Below are 21,135 nucleotides of genomic sequence, written 5' to 3'. Positions count from 1 at the left end.
ATGCTGTTGTACAGGTAACTTAAGTTCGTTACAAAAATCTTTTTACACATCACGGTTTAAGGCAAAATGATTTCCTCATTCTGATCGAAACCATGATTGAATTTCTAATATTGCTTTGTGTGTCTGCTGTGCTATGTGAGGCCATTAAGAACGGTGTTCTTTTTAGATGATAATATCACTTTATTGACTACAGTAAGAGGTATAATGTTGTATTTTCATCATCAGGTTGCAAGATGTAGTAGCCTCCAGACAGATCAATATTCACCTGAGGCACAGCATGTTTGCTGAAAATTCAGCCTCATCTTTAGAGACAACCAAGTCTCTCCTGTAACATGCCACTGTCTGATTAAGACTGTTTCTAGTGGGACTTACACGGCATAATTTCATTTTCATGTGCTACGGTTCTGAGTGTGACATTCATTAAAAACATAGCTGCATTAATTTCTTGTGACTGTCCAATTAGAAAGATCCAGTTGATCTAGAACAGCAGCTGGCAGTATGGTAGTACACAGAGCAACACTGCCTGTCACCCCACAGGAACATCATCTGTAAAAACCCCATGACTCCCAGACAGCTGAATATCATTCACCAAAAAGTTTGGGTTTTACTGAGATTCTTTTTTTTTTGGTGAGCTACACATTTTCAGTAATTTTGTATTCATCTTAGTTGTAAACAATGCAATATGCAAATGCCTTTATAACTGAAACAACCATTGTCAGTGCAGCAATCCAGACTGTTTTCAAAGGTCATTCTTTTCCCACCTTCAACATAGCTGATCCCCAATGCCCAGTTTACAGAATGGACCTAAAATCAGCCATGAAACTTTGTACTGTCAATAATGCTGAATTCAGATTCATTAATCAGACTAAACATTCATGGTCATGTGTATGACAAACATAAACCAAAGCCACACACTACAAAGAATATATGTCGTTTGCATGCCACATCCCATATCTTTGCCATTAAGAATATAGGTAGCCTAAATAACAAACCAAAGATAAAAGCCTAACCATCGTTTTTGGGCACCTGTTTGTTTTAGCTACTTAGACTCTCCAGGTCCCAACTGCCTTGTTTCCTGGCAATTTTCATCACCGTCGAACACCAGGAGAACAGGAGATGAAACGTGGGGAGGAGGGCTAATGATGTGAAGTACATTACAAACAGGCAGATGGTGTTCCCAAGCAACAGACAAAGCCCCCTCTGCTGACACATTAGAGCCGGTTATTAGCCTGCACTGACAAATTGGTTTGTTTTCCATGTCTTTTACACAACTTAAATGAGTTCCATCCCTCTCTAAACGGTGGGGCCCTTCCAGCCCCAGACATCAGAGTCACTGGGGATGACCAAAGAACTGAAGACTGAGTGCATATAAATTAACTTATGTATGTTCATGTGATGACAGCCAGAAAAATACCAGTAATGTAATGCCTCGAAAAATATTACCTTACTTAAATCACCTGCCTTTGAATGCATAACTTCAGGTGCACTGCAATAAACTGAAAAGCATTTTAACTAGTTAATTAACCTAATTGCCAGCAAGGAATAACAATATGAGAAACTCTTGGTTCAACCAGTCTGACATAAAAATGCAGTGTTTTTTAATGATTGCCTCTGGTTTCTCTTATTGTTTAATGGTTTTTTGTAAGCTTACAATGTGCTGGCTGTATTATATGCATGGCTGGATCCATTAGATTGCCGACATAAATTACTACAAAACAATAAGAGATGGCAGCGTCTCATCCCATTGGATTATATGCACCATGCTGAATAATTCTGCTATATTGTGAATAAACTATAAAGTATATTGCTCACAAATTGTGTGGATTCATGAGATTTTTTATTTTTTTAACAGAACAGCTGCTTTCATTTTGGGAGATGAAGTGTCCCATCTACAATGATAAAGATCTATGAGGAGAACTCAGACATGTCAAAAATCACTGTATATGTGCATATGTCCGTCTCTCTTCACCTAGGACTGCTCCCCCATCCATACCAGCAACACCATCGCCAAGTTTGCCAACGACTCCACTGTAATAGGACTGACTACAATGTTCCTGCAGGTTTATACTAGTTAAATTTAAGACCTTTTAAAGACTACTTGGAACAGAATTTAATGCCCATTTCAAAGCCATACTGGAAAAAAATTGGGGATTCTTAGAATTTAGGAAAATGTACTTATTTACTCCAGCGCTTTGATTCCCACTGTTAGTGATAATTGGTTCCCAATTTCAATATAAATTGTCGGTTGGAACAGGTGGAACGGAGTAGACTAACATTATTTTCTTTGCAGCTTGGACATTTCCCAGACACATTTAAATACAATACAGCAAACACATTCATGACAACGCAACTTAAGACCTACTATATCAAATTTAATATTTTTAAAGACTTGTTTGAGGTATTAAATGCAGATTTGGAAATTTAAGATTTCTAAGATTTTTTTAAGACCCCGCAGGAACCCTGGATTAAGGATAACGATGAGTCAGCCTCTAGGGAGGTGGTCCAGCACCTGAAAACAGTTTTTACCCACAAGCGGTTAAATGTGCACTAATTGCTTTTGCTGTTACACAGAACAGATAAGCTAAATAAATTTTCATTATTCCTGCGACAAAAGATCTATTGTAATCATTTCTCTTCTATATTTTGGGTAACAGGTGTACAGACAGACTTGGTCACGTCACCCTTGTTGGGATGAGGGTAATAAATACACAAACCATCTTCATGATTTCTCCAAGCTTTAAAAATAATAGCAGACTTTGAACTGACATTTCATTGAATGTTGATATTCTTAACTCATTATAATAGGAATGATATAAAAGAAAATCTAGTTAATTTGCCAAATGTGCGCCAAGTCACATTAAGATGATTACATCACTCAAGCGACTCACCAGGCTCCAAGTCAAGCTGGCAGAGGTACTGGGAGGTGCTGAGGGTGACCACCACCACACGGTGCCTGAGGATGTCCTCCCTTGTGGGCATCTGGAAAGTGACCTGTGTGCCGGAGATGAGACAGTACTGCTGGACCACTGGGTGGACTGTCTTTACCCAGCGGTTCCTGAAGTATACCCTGAAATAAGAAACAGAACCAGACTTAACTTGACAGAACAGCACCTAAAATTAGATGAGGTAGTGCTCATTCTGTTAATGAAACCCGAGTCATGTAATCAGTTCCTAAATCAACTGTGACTAAGTTTCTAGATTTTCTCTTTTTTTTTTTTTCTTTTTTTTTTTTTAAATCACATTCTGACATAATCATAAACTGGCTCAAGTGAGTTATGATTAGTAAGTAATGAAACAATTAAGTTGTTGTGAAGTGCAAATCCCTAAACAGTAAAATTAAATATGTATTTTTCTGACAACTTTTTTTACATTTACTTCCTACACATCTGTACCTTCTTACATCATAAATATGTGCAACACTTTTATTTTTGAGTCACTGTATGCTTTCCCAAGATCAAGTCACATTTCAGTCTATACAGTTGGGATACCAACACATAAAAAGATGATCCTTTGGTGTATCCACCTGTGCATATCATACATGACAAACATGCAAACAGAAAATGTCACAGTGAAAGTGAGACTAAAATGCAGAGAAAAGGCATGATTTAACGTTATAATGATGTAATCACATGCAAGTATATTTCACAGCCTGTACTTTTTTACTTTTACTGCAGTAAAGGGGTTGAAACATTTGAACTTGCTTTTTTTAAATACACTAGCAGGGTTCCAGTATATACATTAATGGGCTCAACAGGTGGCACCAATATGATTATTACGTGGGGGAAATACACAAAGCTTGAAACAAAAACTTTAGGCTCCCTCATCTTTGACAGTGTTGTGCAATACTTTTGTTTTATTCATTTGATGATCATCATTGTTTTATTTTGAAAGTCTTCATAATTCTATTTTGAGACTGTATTAGTGCTTTGTAAATAAACTGATTAACACAAATAATTGTTGATTGTGAAATGTTATTCTCTGTGAATATCTTGTCTAGGCTTGTGGTAGAGTATCTTGACACGCTGACAGGTGGTTATTTAAATGTATAATCATGTATGGGTTGTGGGTCTAAATTTTGGAAAAAGTCCAGGGCCTTTTTTAGTCCCAGTCCGTCCTTGATTATGGAGGAAGTCAAACAGGATATAGTTGATTTCAGACTGTTCACTCATGTGAAACAAGTTATTTAAGTGCCCATATGGTCCCAAGGCACGCCTGTGAAGACACACACCCAAACATTCAGCTGTCATATTAGGCCATGCCCAGTCAAGGCAGACATTGCTTTCTTGTCCTTTGTGACCTCTAGGGTTGCACAAATGTGATTAGAAATCTCTGATGCAGGAAAAGGAAAGCCTGTGCTGTGTATAACCATTAGTATAGGCACATGTTGCCTTTGGGTGTGCTTTTCACTGCTGCAGGGGAACAGCCATTCAACATTGGTTGTATTATGTGGGCGTAGGGCTGCACAATTCTGGCAAAAATGTGAATCACGATTCTTTTGCTTAGAATTGAGATCACGATTCTCTGGCACAATTTTTTTCACAAAATGTTTATTGCACTGCTGTCAAGGAATATGGGTTGTTTTGCCTGTGATTCGCGTCTTTCATATCACTCTGCACATAGTCCGGTCACTTATGCAGTGTTTGCTGTTGAATTGATCTGTTGGTGTGGCTGTGTGTAATGGGAACGTGCGCGGTCCGGCGGGGGGTGCACGTGTGTGCGTTTCAGTCAGGGGGGGCTTGGCTGCACACACGCAGTTCAGCCAGCGGAGGGGGGTTGCTCGCGCGTGCGTTTTAGCCGGTTACCCGCGCATGTGTTGGTTTCTGTCCTACTTACACAATGGGGTTACAGGGTGGTGTGGTCCATGCCCCCGCAGAAGTCAAAGTGAAACTTTATGTTTGTTTACCTTCTCCCTGCACTTATGGTCCCAGTTGCTAAGCGACATCAGCTGATCTGTGAAAGTTTGCAGCGCAAAGAAACTTCCCAGCCGGCACAATGGAATATTTTTAATATAAAATTTTTGTAGAAGGTGAGACTTTTGTTTCTTGTTTAAAGGCTGAGGTATCCTCACCCGCAAAGAAAAGAAAAGGAGAAGAACAGCAGAAGTCAGAGAAGTGAAAATGAAAACACACTTGGATCTGGACGACAGAAAACAAGACCGACATGAGATTAACACCACTGAAAGTGAACCTTAATTGGGCAGGAGTTCAGGTGGGTGACTCACCACTACCTCTGGGGTTTTCATCCATTTCACTCTCTTTACCGCAGACGTTCCTCCGCTGTAATTCACTCTTTCTTCACTCAACTACAGCCAACAGCAGCAGGCTCACGTGTTGTAAAGACGCTTTACCATTGGTTGAGGGAAGTGGTGGCGGCGGTTCTGCATTTGTGGGCATTTGGTTGTAATGCAGCCGTGAAATAAAATGCTTAAGAATCGTCCAAGTTTAGAAATGAGATCGCATTCATGAATCGAGATTGTGATCTTTTAACAATTAATTGTGCAGCCCTATGTGGGTGTAACATTAAACTGGAGGCTTCTTAATAATTCCAGTCAGCTGATACATACTGTAGATGAATGAGTGTCATCAAATACCCTAGGCAAGGTTGGCCTCACCTAACAGACAAACCACTGCCACTGAACACACACACCCAAAAAAATCAGATTAATCTGAAATGGACCCTATCCATAACGCCAGATCTTCCTTTTTAATTCTATGTATGAAACAAATATAAATCTTAACCATTTGCTTTCCTTGCACTGATTTATAGTTTTTTTTTTGGGTTTCAATAAAACCAGTGAGGTGTTAATGTCATTATTATCAGTAGAGCTGATGGGAAATGACCAGGACATTTACAGGACTCATAGCAGAGAAACTGAAAGAAATGAATGTGTTCATCTGTAAAAGACACAGTTACGGTGTGGTAATGGAGGGCCTTAATAACATAATGCTTAATATTTGTTTTAAATATAAGAATTTCTAAATAATTTATAATGTATGCAAAGAAATTAATCACGGCACCGTAATTGCAGCACATACAAAGACACACAGTCTGTCAAACTCCTTTACCTGAGAGGTCTGGCATGTGGATTGCCTGCTTCAACATAAGGATGAAGGTAGTCCTTAATGTAAAGGTCAGCCGCACTGTTGGAGTGGGTGCAGATTAGGACCCTGTAGAGAGACAAAGACAAAAAGGAAAAAAGGTCAGGCACAAAGTACAATATCCAATTTTTGCAAGAATCACTGGCAAGAGATTTAAAACTAAAATGCAACACAAAAACTACTGGCACATCCTGCGACACAAGTATCAAGATCTTGTGGACTGGATCCTTGCACTAGTAGAATAAAATAGCTTACTGCAGTGCACTGAAAATGTTACAGTCAAAGGTTAATTCTTCATCAACAGTGAATGCATCCTGTTGCATTCCTATCACAGAACTTTATGGTCAAATTTAAGAATAATGCTTAGCAGCTGTTAAGGAAGAGAGAAGAATCAGTGGACCATTGACAAGAACATTGCTGGTTCAGTTCAGTGTTTGTTTTTACATTCACTGTATCCTATTGTACTTCCTTATGATCATTTTAAAAAGGGATCCATGAATTTCTTTGTTTTGTTCAAATAGTAACAATCCTTGATAAACTTGTAACTGAAACATAACAAACGAGACAAATTATCTTAAAAAGTCAAGTAAATGTAGCAAATGGCTAAGTTGGAGATTCACTAGATCATGTTGTTACATTGGTTTTCAAATAATTATAATGACTGGGATTTGATCCATAAATTACAGGAATGAACAGCCCTCTGATGGGACCAGCGGTTCATTACGGTACTTAAAAGCATGTGATATGAAGACATCTCTTGCGTGTATCCTTGACATAAAAAAATTATTCTACATTGTGCTGCCACTTTTAAGTGTAATCTTGGAACTATAGTAAAACCTCTAAATGTAGATTTATAATAACTGAAAGCCATGAAAGAATGTGCTTTATTGTCTGACATCAGCATGTCCCATCTTAAAAAAGCAGAGCATGTACAATACAAGGTATTGGGCACACATGACTTGAACCTCTGTGACATCTTTCTCACCATATAAACAGTATGATGTGCAAGAAGCACAAGTCCAGAGGGGTCACTCTCACTTGTCTTGGCTTTTAAAATATCTATAATTCATCCTAAACCAGGAATATTAAATGCATTTGAAGTGAAATGAGGAATGAATATTACATCGCTACATTTTTACAGTACATGTACACATCCCATCTTTCCTTATTAAAAAACAAAATGTTAGCTTCTGTACAAGGGACAGTGTCCGAGGTATTGAATTCATTTTTCATAAAGACCAGGGAACCATTTATGTGCTTGTGCTACACTGCCTCTCTAACCCAAGAAAATTTCAACATTTCCTGTGGGCATCTACTCACAGAAAGAGGGAGCCCACTAATGATGAAAAATGTCAATGGATGAAAATCTTGCACTGTTTTATTGCTATGCAACGCTGTGAGACACTGAAGTGGCATGAGTTGATTGATCAGATTACAGTTTACATGACAATCCATTCTGCCCAGAGAAATGTGCTGATAATCAAATTAATCATGTGCCCTGACCAAAAATGACATGAATGTGTCTAAATGACCGGCACACAGATGTAAAGTATGAAAGTAAACTATCTTGAAGCTTGTCAACATATGTATTTATTTAAATGTAGATGGATTTGTTTGGTCACTGTCATGCATCTCAAATCCATGTGATAATCACATGCCTTCAGAGGACAGCATTTCTTTACCATGGACATATATGTGAGCTAATAATACAATGGCTTTTGTTTACATGCAGAGGGTTCCAGAGTCTTGTGATAAGTTATTTTTAAGTTAACAGGATGCTCTGTTGTCAAAGAATATACCAGTGTGCAACATGTTTTATTCCTGTAAGCTTAACACACCAAAATGTATCATTATTGACCAATAGATGATAGTTCTTAGTCTAGTCCCCTACAAAAACCAGACACCTCTTGCCTCTCCCCTTGAGAAAGACTAAAAGATTTGCAGCATCTCATACTGTACAACAAACTTACTTCTTCAACATGCAATGTTTCAGTGCTTTTTATCAAGCTCGAAGCTTTTAGCTGAGTGTTTTCTTTATTTCTAAATGTCAGTCAGACCCAAGGCTGCCTGTGTCCTGGAGCTAAAATTGAGGCCAATAAACACAAAACACCCTCTGCCACCTCATTCCCGCCCTTTAACTGACCTCACATGCCATTTATAACTGATGCCAACTTGATACAGAAATCTCTGCCTTTCCTTTCACTCACTGCAATATTTGCCATTACTTAAATTCAACAAAAACTTCCAGTTTACGAGGAGTAAAAAGAGAAGAACTTTGAGATGGCCTCTTCTAACATTCAAGCTGCCGACACAAAATTCAATAATCAAAAATTTATTAATAAGGGAAAGAAATTATGTAAATTATGGTCAAATGAAACAGGAGGCCTTCTGTAATTCTTGCCTAACACAATGGGGGTTTTCAGATTTTTATAAGTTTAGATGATTACGACTGATGAAGATTGAAGATAAAAGGAAGAAAGCATGGAGCATAAAGAAACATCCATAAGCACACAAATATCAACGAGGAAAAGATGACTGAAAGATTAAAATAATGCCAGAAAATGTTGACTCTAGGCCAAGCTATTTGAAAAAAAAAATTGTAAACAACGTAAATTTGATCATTACAGAATCCCCTTGAAACCACATTATTGTAATTTGACGCATTTACTGGGTAGAATTTGGAATCCAGCGGGCCATTTTTGTGTTTCTTACAGTTTTATGGTTTTTACTGCACAAACAGTTTCAGTAGGGAAAAATAAGAATAAAGAAAAACAAAACCATACACAGACCTGCTGTGGTCCTGGCGGAGGATGTGCTTGACAGCCTGTGCCAGGGTGAAGGTCTTGCCAGTGCCATAGGGCCCGATGATGAGGATTGGGGGCAGGGAGATGGATATGGGTGTGGTGATGGCCAGGATTGCCTCCTTCTGCTTGGCGTTTAAACGGGGATCCAGCTGCTCGTCCCACTGCCTGAGGGCAAGGGAGGATTGGAAAATGATTAGATTAAAAATGTTTTGGCAAAGGTCATGTTACGAAGTCAGTTCCTTAGCACACATTCTGCTATATACCCTTATAAACCAGGAACACAGAAATCGGGTGTTTGTGGCTGAGCTAACAAAAATGCCTCTGAAATCTGGTTGGAATCTTATACATGATGACTATATTTTGAAACATCTGATCTGTGCATGTGGAAGGGCTGCACACATGTACTTCGACACACATATGTAAGAGCTTGTCTGTGTTTGTCTCCTAGCATCACTGTCCTCATTATGAACACTGCCTCCACTAAAGCTGTGAATCCACCAACACCAATTGATTGAATTCCTACCGAGACGTAGTTGGAGGCTGAGAGATATCTCACTGTTCAAGAGCATGTGTTTATAACCGTACTACTGGATAAGATGAAAGGGTGCTGTTTGCACCGAGGAAAAGCCTCGAAACATCAGCTATATTTTCAAGTGCAATTAAAAAAAAAATCATTCGTCTCTATAGTTCAGATAAGGAAAATGTACTTCTAAAGTAGTAGCAGTAGTGACTGTCATTCTCTCGCACTACTAACCATTTTGTGTGGGTTCCACTGTTACTGTGACATGATTAATTATGACATTTTAACATACAATTACTGACTAGTGATGGCCATAGTGACACTCACTACTGCAGTTCTTACTATGTTGTGGATTTAAACTGCAAATAAAGTGAAATGATGTGAAGTCAAGCCTCAACACTACATAAATATTTGCCGCCATCCACAATTCCACAATGTACCCTTGTTTCTTTTCAAGTGACAGTGGTGATGCCTTGAAGCTATAAGCAAATAACACTGATCCTATTCTTTGTTCACTGAGATACCACTTAGCTATACCTATATGTTAAAATTCAACCATCATTAAAAACAAAAATACTGAGGTTGGACATCAGCTTTTTGGCCCATACTTTATGCAACACATTGACTTGTGCGAATTCCAATTAAAACAAAAGTCTACACAATCATTTCAGGAGACTAGATAAAGCAGCAGCTTTAAAAATCACAGGGGATTATTTCTGACTTTTGCTCTCGTCACTAAAGATTACTGCCTTCCTCTCCTCACCTGTCCAACTTCAGAGAGATATCTAAAGCCGAAAGTAGCTGCCAGCACTTCTGAGTGGCCACCAAGTCAGCAAGGCAAGGGATATTCGGTCAGCTCTCAAATTGATGTGATGTCCCCTCTGTGAGGGTATTTGTCAAGCTAATATGATGTGTGGGTATTAGAAAGAATTTCTGTATAATAAACGTATTTAGGATTAGCAGCGTTTACCTTCCTTGAACACGTATAGAGGCCCAGTGCCTACATTTCCTCTCATTGTTTAAAACAAAACAAACACAATTCAAATTACAGAAAAATAAGTAAATATAAGACTATCAACATTTACCATTCCATGCAAACAGCACCAATAAAGTGCCTGTAATCTGAATTTTTTTGTGTGGTTTTCAATAAATGAGTGGGCACCAAATACAAATGCAGTGAGCACAGAGTAAAATTAATATACTAACAACTACCTTAAATGTAAACAGTAACAGTCAAACATGTGTTAATACAATTATGAGTGAGAGTGTGTTATAAAATACTCACCTGTTAGGGCTCCAGGGAATGGTGGGAACAAGGCTAACGTCAGGAAAAAGGATTGTATTGTCTTTGATGCGATCAAGGGCATAGTGCATCTCACAGAGCGGCAGCCTGTTCAGCTGGAACTGAAGCTCCACCTGATACAAGCACAAAACCAAGAGCATTATTTAATAGTCAGTGCAACTTCCAGTATACCTACATCTATCTAATCCTACATCTATCTAATCCTACCACACGATCAGGGACTCATGGTTTGTATAGGTGTAGGTTTAGGTGATATGAGGAATGTGCTTATCTGGTACAGACATCCCAAAAAAAGGAGGTGAAAAAAAAACCTCAAATCAAATATTTATGCATTTATTTTTTCTAAAGTGAAAATTAGATACAAAAGTTACCATAAAAACTGTGACTAATATTGCATTTGTAATATGTCAAAAATAATTACAACAATGGCTTATTGTTCCATATTGTTAAGCCTTTCCAATACATGATTGCATCACCTGTACTGCATGTGTATCAGTGTACAGATTTAAAATATTTATATTATTAATTTTATATGCTTATATACTATAACATTGAAAAATATGCTACAACTAACCAACAATTGACTTGTTTTACAGAGATGTAAGAGTAGGGCCAGATCAAGCAGTGACACAAGGACACATTTCCTGTTCAATAAGCTCTGCGTTGAAAACTAAATAACTTATCTCTATGTTTAATACATGTATGAATAGGTCTCCATAAATGCTTTCACACGACACATGTTGCAATTTATAGAAATACAATTTTGGGTAAAAATAATCAAATTACTGCTCTGTGACACGGGGACTCAAAATTAACATTTTTTTTTCACTTGACGCAAATGTACAAAACATGCTGTTCTCAAAAGAAGAGTATACTCAGTGAAACCTAGGGCTTTAGCTCTGATGTTAAACTACAAGTTTTTATGAACACAAATGTTGTGACATGGGAACAGCAGTTTGTCACTTTCTTCAATAGTCATAATAAAAGACTTTGCTGGAACTAAAACACTACAAATATGCCAATAAGCTTTTATTTAACATTACAACTCAAATGATACATACAGTTAATAGCAGAGCATATTTTACAAATAATTTGATTGTACATTACCTTTCTATAGTCTTGTACTGTAGAATAATTAGTTCCTACAGATTCACAGATTTAAAATATCACTTACACAAACGAGAAAAATATTACTATTAAAGTTAATGGTGCATTTACATACTTTAGTCCTTTTTAAGTTTCATTTTATATTGATTATATCTTTTTTCCTACAAGTGATACTGAAATTTTGTTAATGGTTCCATAAAATAGAGTTCTTAAGCTAAAAAAAAAAATGAGCCTATGTGAGAAATGATAGGTGAAACTTAAATTTTTGACACTGATGTTCATTTTTGCTTGATCTGGCCCAGTAACATTCATTTACATTTTCATTTAATTCCTCCACTTAAACCTGTAGCATGTAATCACACAGACCCTAAGGCTTTGTCCTCATAAAGACACAAAACAGAATCTAATATCTATACTGTAAACTACGCAATGGAATATAAATAATAAACAGAGAACAAATAAAGCCAACATAGTAAGCAGTGAAAGTGTGGAACAAAGACAAAGAAAGTATCAGAAACAAACAAGACAAGGAAATTCTGAGATATGCAAGGGCAAGGTAGAAAAAGAACATCAAGGCTGTGTGGAATATGGGAAGAACCCACAAAGGAGATAGAGAAATGAAATTTTAGCACGCAAGCAGGCAGCAGCAGCACATGCAGCAGTATAAGAAGATTACGCTCCCACAGTGATAGGATGACGGTTGTTTTGATAACTGTTAACACAGAGCCTTGTTTCCTTTGCAGAAATTCTTGCTGGAAAGAAGTAAAATATCAAGCTGATGCTGAGGAAGGCACAGTCATTTAGTACAGGGAGATTTCTCAGAGTTAAAACACCTGAGAGAAAACAGTGCAGTCAATAGAGTTTTTCCTGGAAGACTGCCTTCATTTGTCAAGTACCCATTAGTACAAACTCTAACAAATGGCAGAACTTTTGATTCTTACCGATAACATCCAGGTAGAAACAATTAAGGTCTAATGTCGTTTAAACAAGCCTCTACTTTCATCTCTTCATTTACTCTACCTTAGTTGTCGATATATCGAGGTGACAGGGACGACCACAATTATTTTAGTTTGCAGAGTAGCTCCTGTCCAAAAATAACTAAATTGTGCCTTTTATGCTTTTATGGCAACATAATTTTTCTACTTGTAAAACCCATACCTGTATTTCTCTGTCTGGCTGTAGTCCCAGCTCTTCACAGCAGTCCCTACAGATCCTGAGGAAGATGTACTCCTTGGTCTTCTCCTCGATCACAGCTTCATAAACACGCTCTTTGACCCCAGGAGGTGGCTGGCTGCTGGCCCCCTCACGGCCCAATGGCAGTACAAGGACTGAATTCACCTTGGTCATCACTAGCCGTCCAGCCAATGTGTCCTATGTTGAGAAGAAAAAGCACAGTTTAAGAGAGCTGGCTAGCAAGCACATAACTTGCAAATCAGAAGGTATAGTACTTAAGCCAGAAAAAACTACAACAGTAGAGCCGTCTACTGTCCTTTTACCTCAGACAGTGTTTCTGTGAGTTTGAAGCGTGCAAAGAGTTGACCATTCTGGGCATATTTGGCTCCAACTGAAATGCCGGTCAGCATAAAGCTGGTGACTAGCTGGAGATTCACTTTGATGTTAAACCTGGAGGAACAAACATAGAAATCTGATTAAGTTTTGCACTAGTAATTTCTGCAAACAGCCCTTAGCCTGATCTTATAAGTGTACAAACTGACAGCATTCAGTATAATCATAAAACAGGACAACATCTACCTTATAACAGACACATACAGCTGAATATTTGCATTCGGCACATTATAGGAGCTTTCCACGTTTGTTTGCCATACTCTCAAAAGAGAAAACAGAGCAACAGTTACATGAGAAAAGTGAAACTCTGCACCCCGTTCTGCCACAACTTCAAGACATACATGGACTCTCTACTTTTATTCACCAAATTAGCTGTAATCATACAATGTCAAGAAAAGAAACAGATTGGAGATGGTGAGAAAGGATGGTCTGTCAACATTTAGGTCTTTGAGCAGTCACTGTGGTGTTTTGCTGTATTGATAATTTCTTTCTGGCTACTTTTTATTATACCCGAACGGAGCGACTACAACACACAACAGTTTCCCCTTGGCATTAATAGAGTCTTCTGGTAAACATTTAAAAATAAGTTTAAAATAGGTTCCAAGCTAAGCGAAAATGACTTTTTCTAATACTATACTGTAAAATCCTTACAAACTCTTCAAACGTAAGCTCATGTAAACAAGTTTGAGCAAGACATCTATAATGCGTCTAAATTATTTTAATGTCAGACTCCTTCAGAGAAAAACAATCGTATCACAAAGCTTATGGACATGCATGAAAAAATGAAAGCACTCTTGGGAAAATTTTTTTCCTTTACTTCCAAAGTGCTTCATATTGCATCTTTGGTCTAAAATGATGAAATGGGGAGGCAATACTGGTGATGAACTAACAGGTGACTGGCATATGAAGATAAATTAACACATTCTGTATATTTTCATAATCCAGTACTGTTATACAGCCAACCAGTCTTCTGTCTGTCCTTATCATTTTGGATTAGGTTTCTGGCTGATACTATGAGTGGGGGAAAAAAAAAAAAAAGATGCAAAAAAAAAAAAAAGAAGAGACAATTCCACATTAACGAAAAAGGAGATATCTCTTAGCCAAGACTGTCAAATGAGAGACCTCTCTCTCGTTAAATGAGATTATTATAATCTAGTGAAATTATTCAGAGTTATAGGTTGAATTTAAATTACTTTGAATATCTCTGCCCCTTCAGCTGATTCACAGATCATTCAACCTCAACAATGAAAAGCTTTAGAGGTTTCCAGAGTATATATCGTATAATAGACAGGGAGATTATTTCTATGTCATTAGAAACACAAATGATTTAAAGCAGCATATGACTCTCAGCACTATTTTTTCTTCAAATTTGTAAAACCCCAGTGATAGCCTAATAATCACTAATCCATTAGTCTTTCCGTGCTTATGCACCTAAATCACCTCCCTCAAGGTGAAGATGACTCCATCACAGGGAGTCCGTTTGTTTACATATCAAACTCAGGCCTTTTCGGAAAGTGCATAGTAGGAATGAGAATTCCACGCAGCCACAGCAGCGACAAACACAGAGACAAGCAATGAAACCATGCCCACTACCTGGTCAGAAGAAATGGAAGGAATCACTGTAAGTCAACTGTCATCTAATAATACAGGGTGTATGATCATAAAAACAATACGTAGACATCAGTTTCATGGTATTTTCTGAATATGTCATTGTGTAGGTTTATCATACACACACTGTAAGGAGCAAGTCAGCAGTGAGGGTTCGGCCATATCCTGTATGCTTGCGAGGTGTGTATGATAAACCTACACAGCGACATGAAGCTGATGTCCAAGTATTGTACTTCACAATCACACACCCTGTATTATAAGATGACAACTGACATACCTGGTGGCGAACACTGCGGCTGCGGGGATCTCCCATTCCCACAATGCACTTTGTGACAAAATTCCAAAAAGGCTCGAGTGACGTATTGGTTTGGTATGTACAAACGGACCGCTTGTGATAGAGTCATATTCAAAGTTGTTCACCATGAGGGAAGTGATTTAAGTGCGTAAGCATGAAAAGACTAATGGATTAGTGATAATTATGCTATCACTGGGGTTTTACAAATTTGAAGAAAAAAGTGATGAAAGTCATATGCTGCTGTAAGGAACATTTCATACTGCAAGTAGAAACAGAAAGTTATCCATAATTCACATCATTATCAAATCAAATGACATTTCAGTCATGAAACAAGATGAAATTAAGAGAGAAATGGCAAGCTGAGATATTAAAAGTGGCAGGGGAGAGTCCATAGTGTTTTAATAAATGTGGAATTATGCCATTAGTTTCATGTTACAATAATCAACATTATCCTCGATTAAACTGGTGGACTAGTGAATAAAAAAAGAAACAAAAAAATAAAAACAACCACACAACAGGGGTGGAAAATTTAGGATCCTACCATGTCCATTCTTATTAAGTGCGCATAAACACTTTCACACTCAGCAATTTACACTGAAGCTCAAGCCTGACACCTTGTGGTGAGCTGATATATCACAAAATGTTTACACTTTAAAAACCTGGTATCAATAGGTAAACACTGCTCTATATTTTACAGCAATAGTCTGCCTAGTAATAAGTTGTTAATGCCAAGATGTGAATGAAACCAATGAGGAGGAAGACTATGTTACAATTAGTTTGCATATTTGACACTTCTTTCGAGTTTAACTAGTATTACTATTGTCAAGTTAGGTTTTAGGATTTTTAGTATGATTGGAAATTGTATTCTAACATATTATGATTGATGCTACATACAAAAAACTCATCTTGTTAAGACAGAAGCATCATACTCACTTGCTAACTTCCTTGTATTGTGCAATCTCTTCTATGTAGAGCAGGTCGTGCAGTCGGGCCTGGTAGTTGTCTTTGGTCAGAGTCTTGTCCAGGACTGACTGGGTGAAGAGCTGATCAGCTGAAAGAGGGATCTGATAGCGGGATAGGAGGCTGCGTTCCAGTTCAGCCATTGTCTCATTAGGACTGAATTCTACAATGGTCTTACAGGAAGAGTCCCAGCGCTTTGCAGTAATCAAAAGTTGCTGCCTAGCTGCCATCAGATGTTCAAGGTCTGGACAACAAAGAACAAATATGGATTATTTAGTTACTTACTTATTCAGTTAAGGTCTTGAATATTGTTGTAAAATTATACTTGGGGTATATATGAATACATGTCCAGAGACCTTTGTTTTCAGTTCCTTAGTCTACTTTTCCTACCATGCAATATCATATAGTACCACATAGAAAAACAATAATTACACAAGGATGACTGGAAGTAAAACTGGGCTTGATGTTTCAAACTAAAATACTCACACAGACACAAGTTCCTACAGGTTTCTATAAATTTAATTTAAGACTACTTAGAATAAAATTTAATTCCCATTTCACAGCCATACTGGCAAAAATTTGTGATTCCTAGAATTTAGGAAAATGTATTGATTTACTCCAGCGCCTTGATTCCCACTGTTCTGATTCATTTCTCACTTGGGGCTGCAAAGTTAATGATAATTGGTTCCTAATTTCAATATAAATTGTTGGGTTGGAACTGAGTAGACTAACGCCGCGTTTCCACTGCGTGGTACCGGCTTGACTTGACCTTTCTGCGTTTCCATTACGAAAGAGGACCTGGAATCTGGTAGTAGTTTTTTGGTATCACCTCCGCTGAGGTTCCAAGCAATACTAAACAGTGACGTATAAACACTGCAGACCACTGATTGGTCAGACAGTTTTCTCTGTGACCTGCCGTTTTACAAAAACAGATGCAGAAGTGGACAGTAAATATAGTGGTACATTAATCCACATGATAACAGCCCAAAACTACAACATGGTCGGTCGAGGAGATTCAGTCTTTGGTGGCCGATGTAGAAAATCAGACGAGACAACACGCAACAAGCGACTTTTCAGCAACTCTGAACAGACGACACGGAAATAACGCGCCACATCGCTATGACATCCAGGTACTGTAAAGTCAGTAGTATCTTGTAATGGAATACCGAGTCGAGCTGGTTCCACATAGTGGAAACGCGGCATAATGTTACTTTCTTTGCAGCTTGGACATTTGACACATTTAAACACAGTACAGCCAACAAGTTCATTGCAACATAACTTAAGATCTACCGTATGAAATCTAATACCTATTAAAGACTTTAAGGTATTAAATGCAGATTTGGAAATTCAAGATTTTTAAGACTCCACGGAAACCCTGATACAATAATAAAATCTTATTGAAGACCTCAATACCTTCAATAGAGGCAGCATCTACCATGATCCGCTGCATCAGCACAGGTTCTGAGCCAAAGTCAAAAACAACGGTCTGCCGGAAGGTACCGAAGATCTCCGTGCTGAAGCCCACTGCTACCTTGTAGACACAGTGGTCCAGGCCATTGTCCGCTGCCACTGTCGGAAGAGCAAAGTTAAATACATGCATTTGAGTCACACCACTAACAACTGAGTAAAGATGACTAATGAATTTCAGTAATAGTGAAGTTAAACAATGACTCCAATAGATTATTAAAACAGCTGCAGTAGAAAAGCCACGTGCTGCATCATACTTTCAATACTCAAATGTAGAGTTGATATGTGTTACATCAGGCGAATATAAGAGACAGTCGAAAATGTGTGACAACAGGAAATACCTGCTGTTTCCTCTCCAGCAGTCCACTCTTGGCAGCCTTTGGGGACAGGCTGAAGCCGGTCCCCCGCCGACACGCCTGTGATAGAGAAGTGTGGTCGGTGGGCATCGTAGAGCAGGGCGATTCGGAACAGCTTTCTTGCAGGCTAGTCAATGAGACAGGAGGAGAATGATAACCAAAACACTTGGAATTTTAAATAAATTATTAAGGTGAAGAATACACTGATGCTGACAGGTGTGCAGAGGAAATTACAGCCTTATTTGGGAGTATGAGTCAGAAATGATAAGGGTCAACAAAGAACAGCAAGTAAATGTTGCATTACTACCTTGCACAACAAGGAGAAGGTCCAGGAGTGGGAGGATTTTTTGGTAGTGACAGTAACAGAGAGGCTGGAGCTCATCTCAACATTCACTCCCTCCAAACAGTCACTTAGCTGGAAAAAAAGTAAAAACATAAACACATTACAATTTGAATATGCTCTGTCCAATTAGAAAACCGGTTAGAAATTTTGTGAAAATTATGTTTACTGCTGCAAAAATAAAGAAACTGAATCCGTAACTGTTGAGTTTGGCAGATAAATAAAACTGCATGTGTCCTCGAATGCACCTAACCATGTAACGATATCCAAAGTATGATTCTTCACACCCTCTATTTGCTATGCATGGGCAATGGAACTGCTGTACTTAAGGTGTTTAAATGTTCAATTACATTAGTGTAAATCAACTTTTTGAGACTTATAGATATGATAATTTTCCTTGAGCAGAGTAAACATTTATCAGGAGTAACCATTTGGAGTACACCTTAAAAATGTAATGTAAACCCACATTTTCTTTTTGTATCAGCTATGATTTTGGAAAATTTGGGAAAATGCAGAGATAAAATATATATCTCCACCCCTAAAATTCACTATAAGAAACAACACAAGCATCACAATAGTTAAAATGAAAAAAGTATATAGATTTATGAATTGTCTTTTATGACCTATGCTTGTTTTTTTCCAACTGTTTGATTACTATTACAGTGCTGCAGGGATTTCCTCTAATAGCTTTTACAAAAGGTTTGTAAGTGGCCGATATGACAAACTGAACACAACCCTAGCACGGACATTTTTTCTCTAACCACTGAACACAAACCTAAGTTTGCTACTATTACAAACTAACCACTTTCTCGGGTGAGAGGGAGTTCATCCATTTTTCTATGAGGGTCTCCATGTAGTTCTCAGTGAAGTGTTTGCTCTCTTGCTGCTGTTTGAGGCGGATGAGGCGTGACGCATAGCGCTTCTGCCACTCCATTAGTTCCTCTTGCGAGTGGGCTGATGTACATTGGGCCCCGTACCGACATAGACCCTGCTCCAAGTACCTACGGCAAAGGAAAGACAAGGGTTTGATTACTATTTGGTACAATACCCCAGAGGGACAAATAAATGATTCCTTAGAACTATGACAACCAAATTATGTTAAACCACTGACTAAAAATACGACAATTTGATATTTACATTCAGAAAAAAAAGAAACAGAGTTCAAACTCAAAAGTCAACAAGCCAAGGAGCAAAAAAAAAAAAAAAAAAATCTATGATATGTACTAATGTTGTGTGTACAGAAATAACAATTTAAGACATGGACATTAAAAATCATATGACAATATTTTATAGCCTGTTACTGAAAACTTTCATGTCAACCTTTGATCAATAGAACAACAGGACTGGATTTTCCACATTTTATTTATTTAAGAACAAATTCTTCTTTATTCTCTTGTGTGTGTGTAAACTACTGGACCATTTGCAATACCTTTTACAGAGGGTGTATTCCTCACTGCTGGTGACTCCTCTGGGAGGAGGCCGGAACTGCCAACCATCTTGGACCTCTGTCAATACACACAGCCAACTGGTCAACAGCGAGCCAAAGCCTTCAAAATCCCCACAAGCTGGGTTGTAGCCAGATGTTAACCTGTTTACATTATGTACAAGCTGCCAGCTAGCTCAATAAAGACTTTCAGAGGTTAAATAACACCTACTAAACATTAATAGTGGGGAACTTTTATTACGGAGAACAAATGTGTATACTTGCTGTCATCAATCTCATGTTTAAAGAAATACTAAAACCTACTGATATTAAAGATGTGCTCACCTTCCTCTTGGTCATCTGTGTATTCTGGTGCCATCTCCCTATTTATAGCCTGACAAAGACAAAGATGGACAGAGGTGGGTGTAGAGGGATTATTGCTAATATCCCGACAGTGAACGTGATCATACAAGCATTTGGACCGCTGGATTTATTAAAGACAAACAAGTAACAAATCCACAACAGCCACAAGCAAAGCATAAGCATTAAATAATTATATTAGTTTTGGAATCAGGCTATTAGTCATTTTAATGACTCTCGCCTACAAGATTTCAAACATCATCAGTAAAACCTGCACTGAGAGGCATGAACAAAAACTGGATGGAAAATGTAACGTGATTTGCATGTCCATCACCTGGGGCTCTTACCTCTACTTCTGAGAATAGCATTTTTAATCTGGTCAGATCTTTTGCAACAATACCATTCTGTAGAATAAAAAAAAAAAGAAATACACAGCATTTATACTCAGATTTCACTTGATGCAGTACTAATTGTATGATAACATGACTCCCAGTTGTCTAAAGGCAACAGTAAAAGAGTACATCATTGCACTAAATACCACAAAAAAGGCAGTAAAAGTTTGAGCACACTGTGTCAGAATTCCTAATCTTGTGGGCCATGCACTACATACTGTTTCAATTATTTAAATAGTGTAGTCATGCTAATTTCAAAGAACACACTTGGCAGTTGGCTGCGTTCCAGTGGCTCTTTCAGTGACTGACACGATACACTTATACTCTACGGAACAGCTGAACTAGACTCTGTTTGGAGTGCTGTCACCACATGGGGCCCAAGATTAAATGGTAAACAAATGAGGACAAGAATAAATCCAAGAAATAAACTTTTTCTGCTGTTTTTGCCTTTTCTAAAAACCACACAGCTGTTGTGTATTTATGGTCCACAGTAAATTTCCTATTCCACTTTTTTTTTTTTTTTTTTTTTTTTTTAG

The 21,135-nt window shown here is 37.9% G+C and overlaps 1 protein-coding gene across 3 annotated transcripts in view; it reads right to left on the bottom strand.

Annotated features, from left to right (window-relative positions):
* The window catches only part of helz (helicase with zinc finger), a 57,260-nt gene that overhangs the window by 24,523 nt on the left and 11,602 nt on the right, over nucleotides 1-21,135 (bottom strand). For all 3 annotated transcript variants that reach the window (XM_030141225.1, XM_030141237.1, XM_030141231.1), the window contains exons 5-18: nucleotides 20,555-20,611; nucleotides 20,193-20,241; nucleotides 19,854-19,929; nucleotides 19,227-19,425; nucleotides 18,392-18,499; nucleotides 18,070-18,211; nucleotides 17,675-17,830; nucleotides 16,235-16,505; nucleotides 13,329-13,455; nucleotides 12,991-13,203; nucleotides 10,708-10,838; nucleotides 8,888-9,067; nucleotides 6,066-6,167; nucleotides 2,889-3,067 (exon numbers count right to left, since the gene is read on the bottom strand). In XM_030141225.1, the coding sequence (XP_029997085.1) occupies nucleotides 2,889-3,067; nucleotides 6,066-6,167; nucleotides 8,888-9,067; nucleotides 10,708-10,838; nucleotides 12,991-13,203; nucleotides 13,329-13,455; nucleotides 16,235-16,505; nucleotides 17,675-17,830; nucleotides 18,070-18,211; nucleotides 18,392-18,499; nucleotides 19,227-19,425; nucleotides 19,854-19,929; nucleotides 20,193-20,241; nucleotides 20,555-20,611 (1,990 nt within the window). The remainder of the gene's footprint in view (nucleotides 1-2,888; nucleotides 3,068-6,065; nucleotides 6,168-8,887; nucleotides 9,068-10,707; nucleotides 10,839-12,990; nucleotides 13,204-13,328; nucleotides 13,456-16,234; nucleotides 16,506-17,674; nucleotides 17,831-18,069; nucleotides 18,212-18,391; nucleotides 18,500-19,226; nucleotides 19,426-19,853; nucleotides 19,930-20,192; nucleotides 20,242-20,554; nucleotides 20,612-21,135) is intronic.

The sequence above is a fragment of the Sphaeramia orbicularis genome, chromosome 1 (assembly GCF_902148855.1).
Source record: "Sphaeramia orbicularis chromosome 1, fSphaOr1.1, whole genome shotgun sequence".
Taxonomy (NCBI): domain Eukaryota; kingdom Metazoa; phylum Chordata; class Actinopteri; order Kurtiformes; family Apogonidae; genus Sphaeramia; species Sphaeramia orbicularis.
This window is presented reverse-complemented; position numbering and strand designations above follow the sequence as displayed.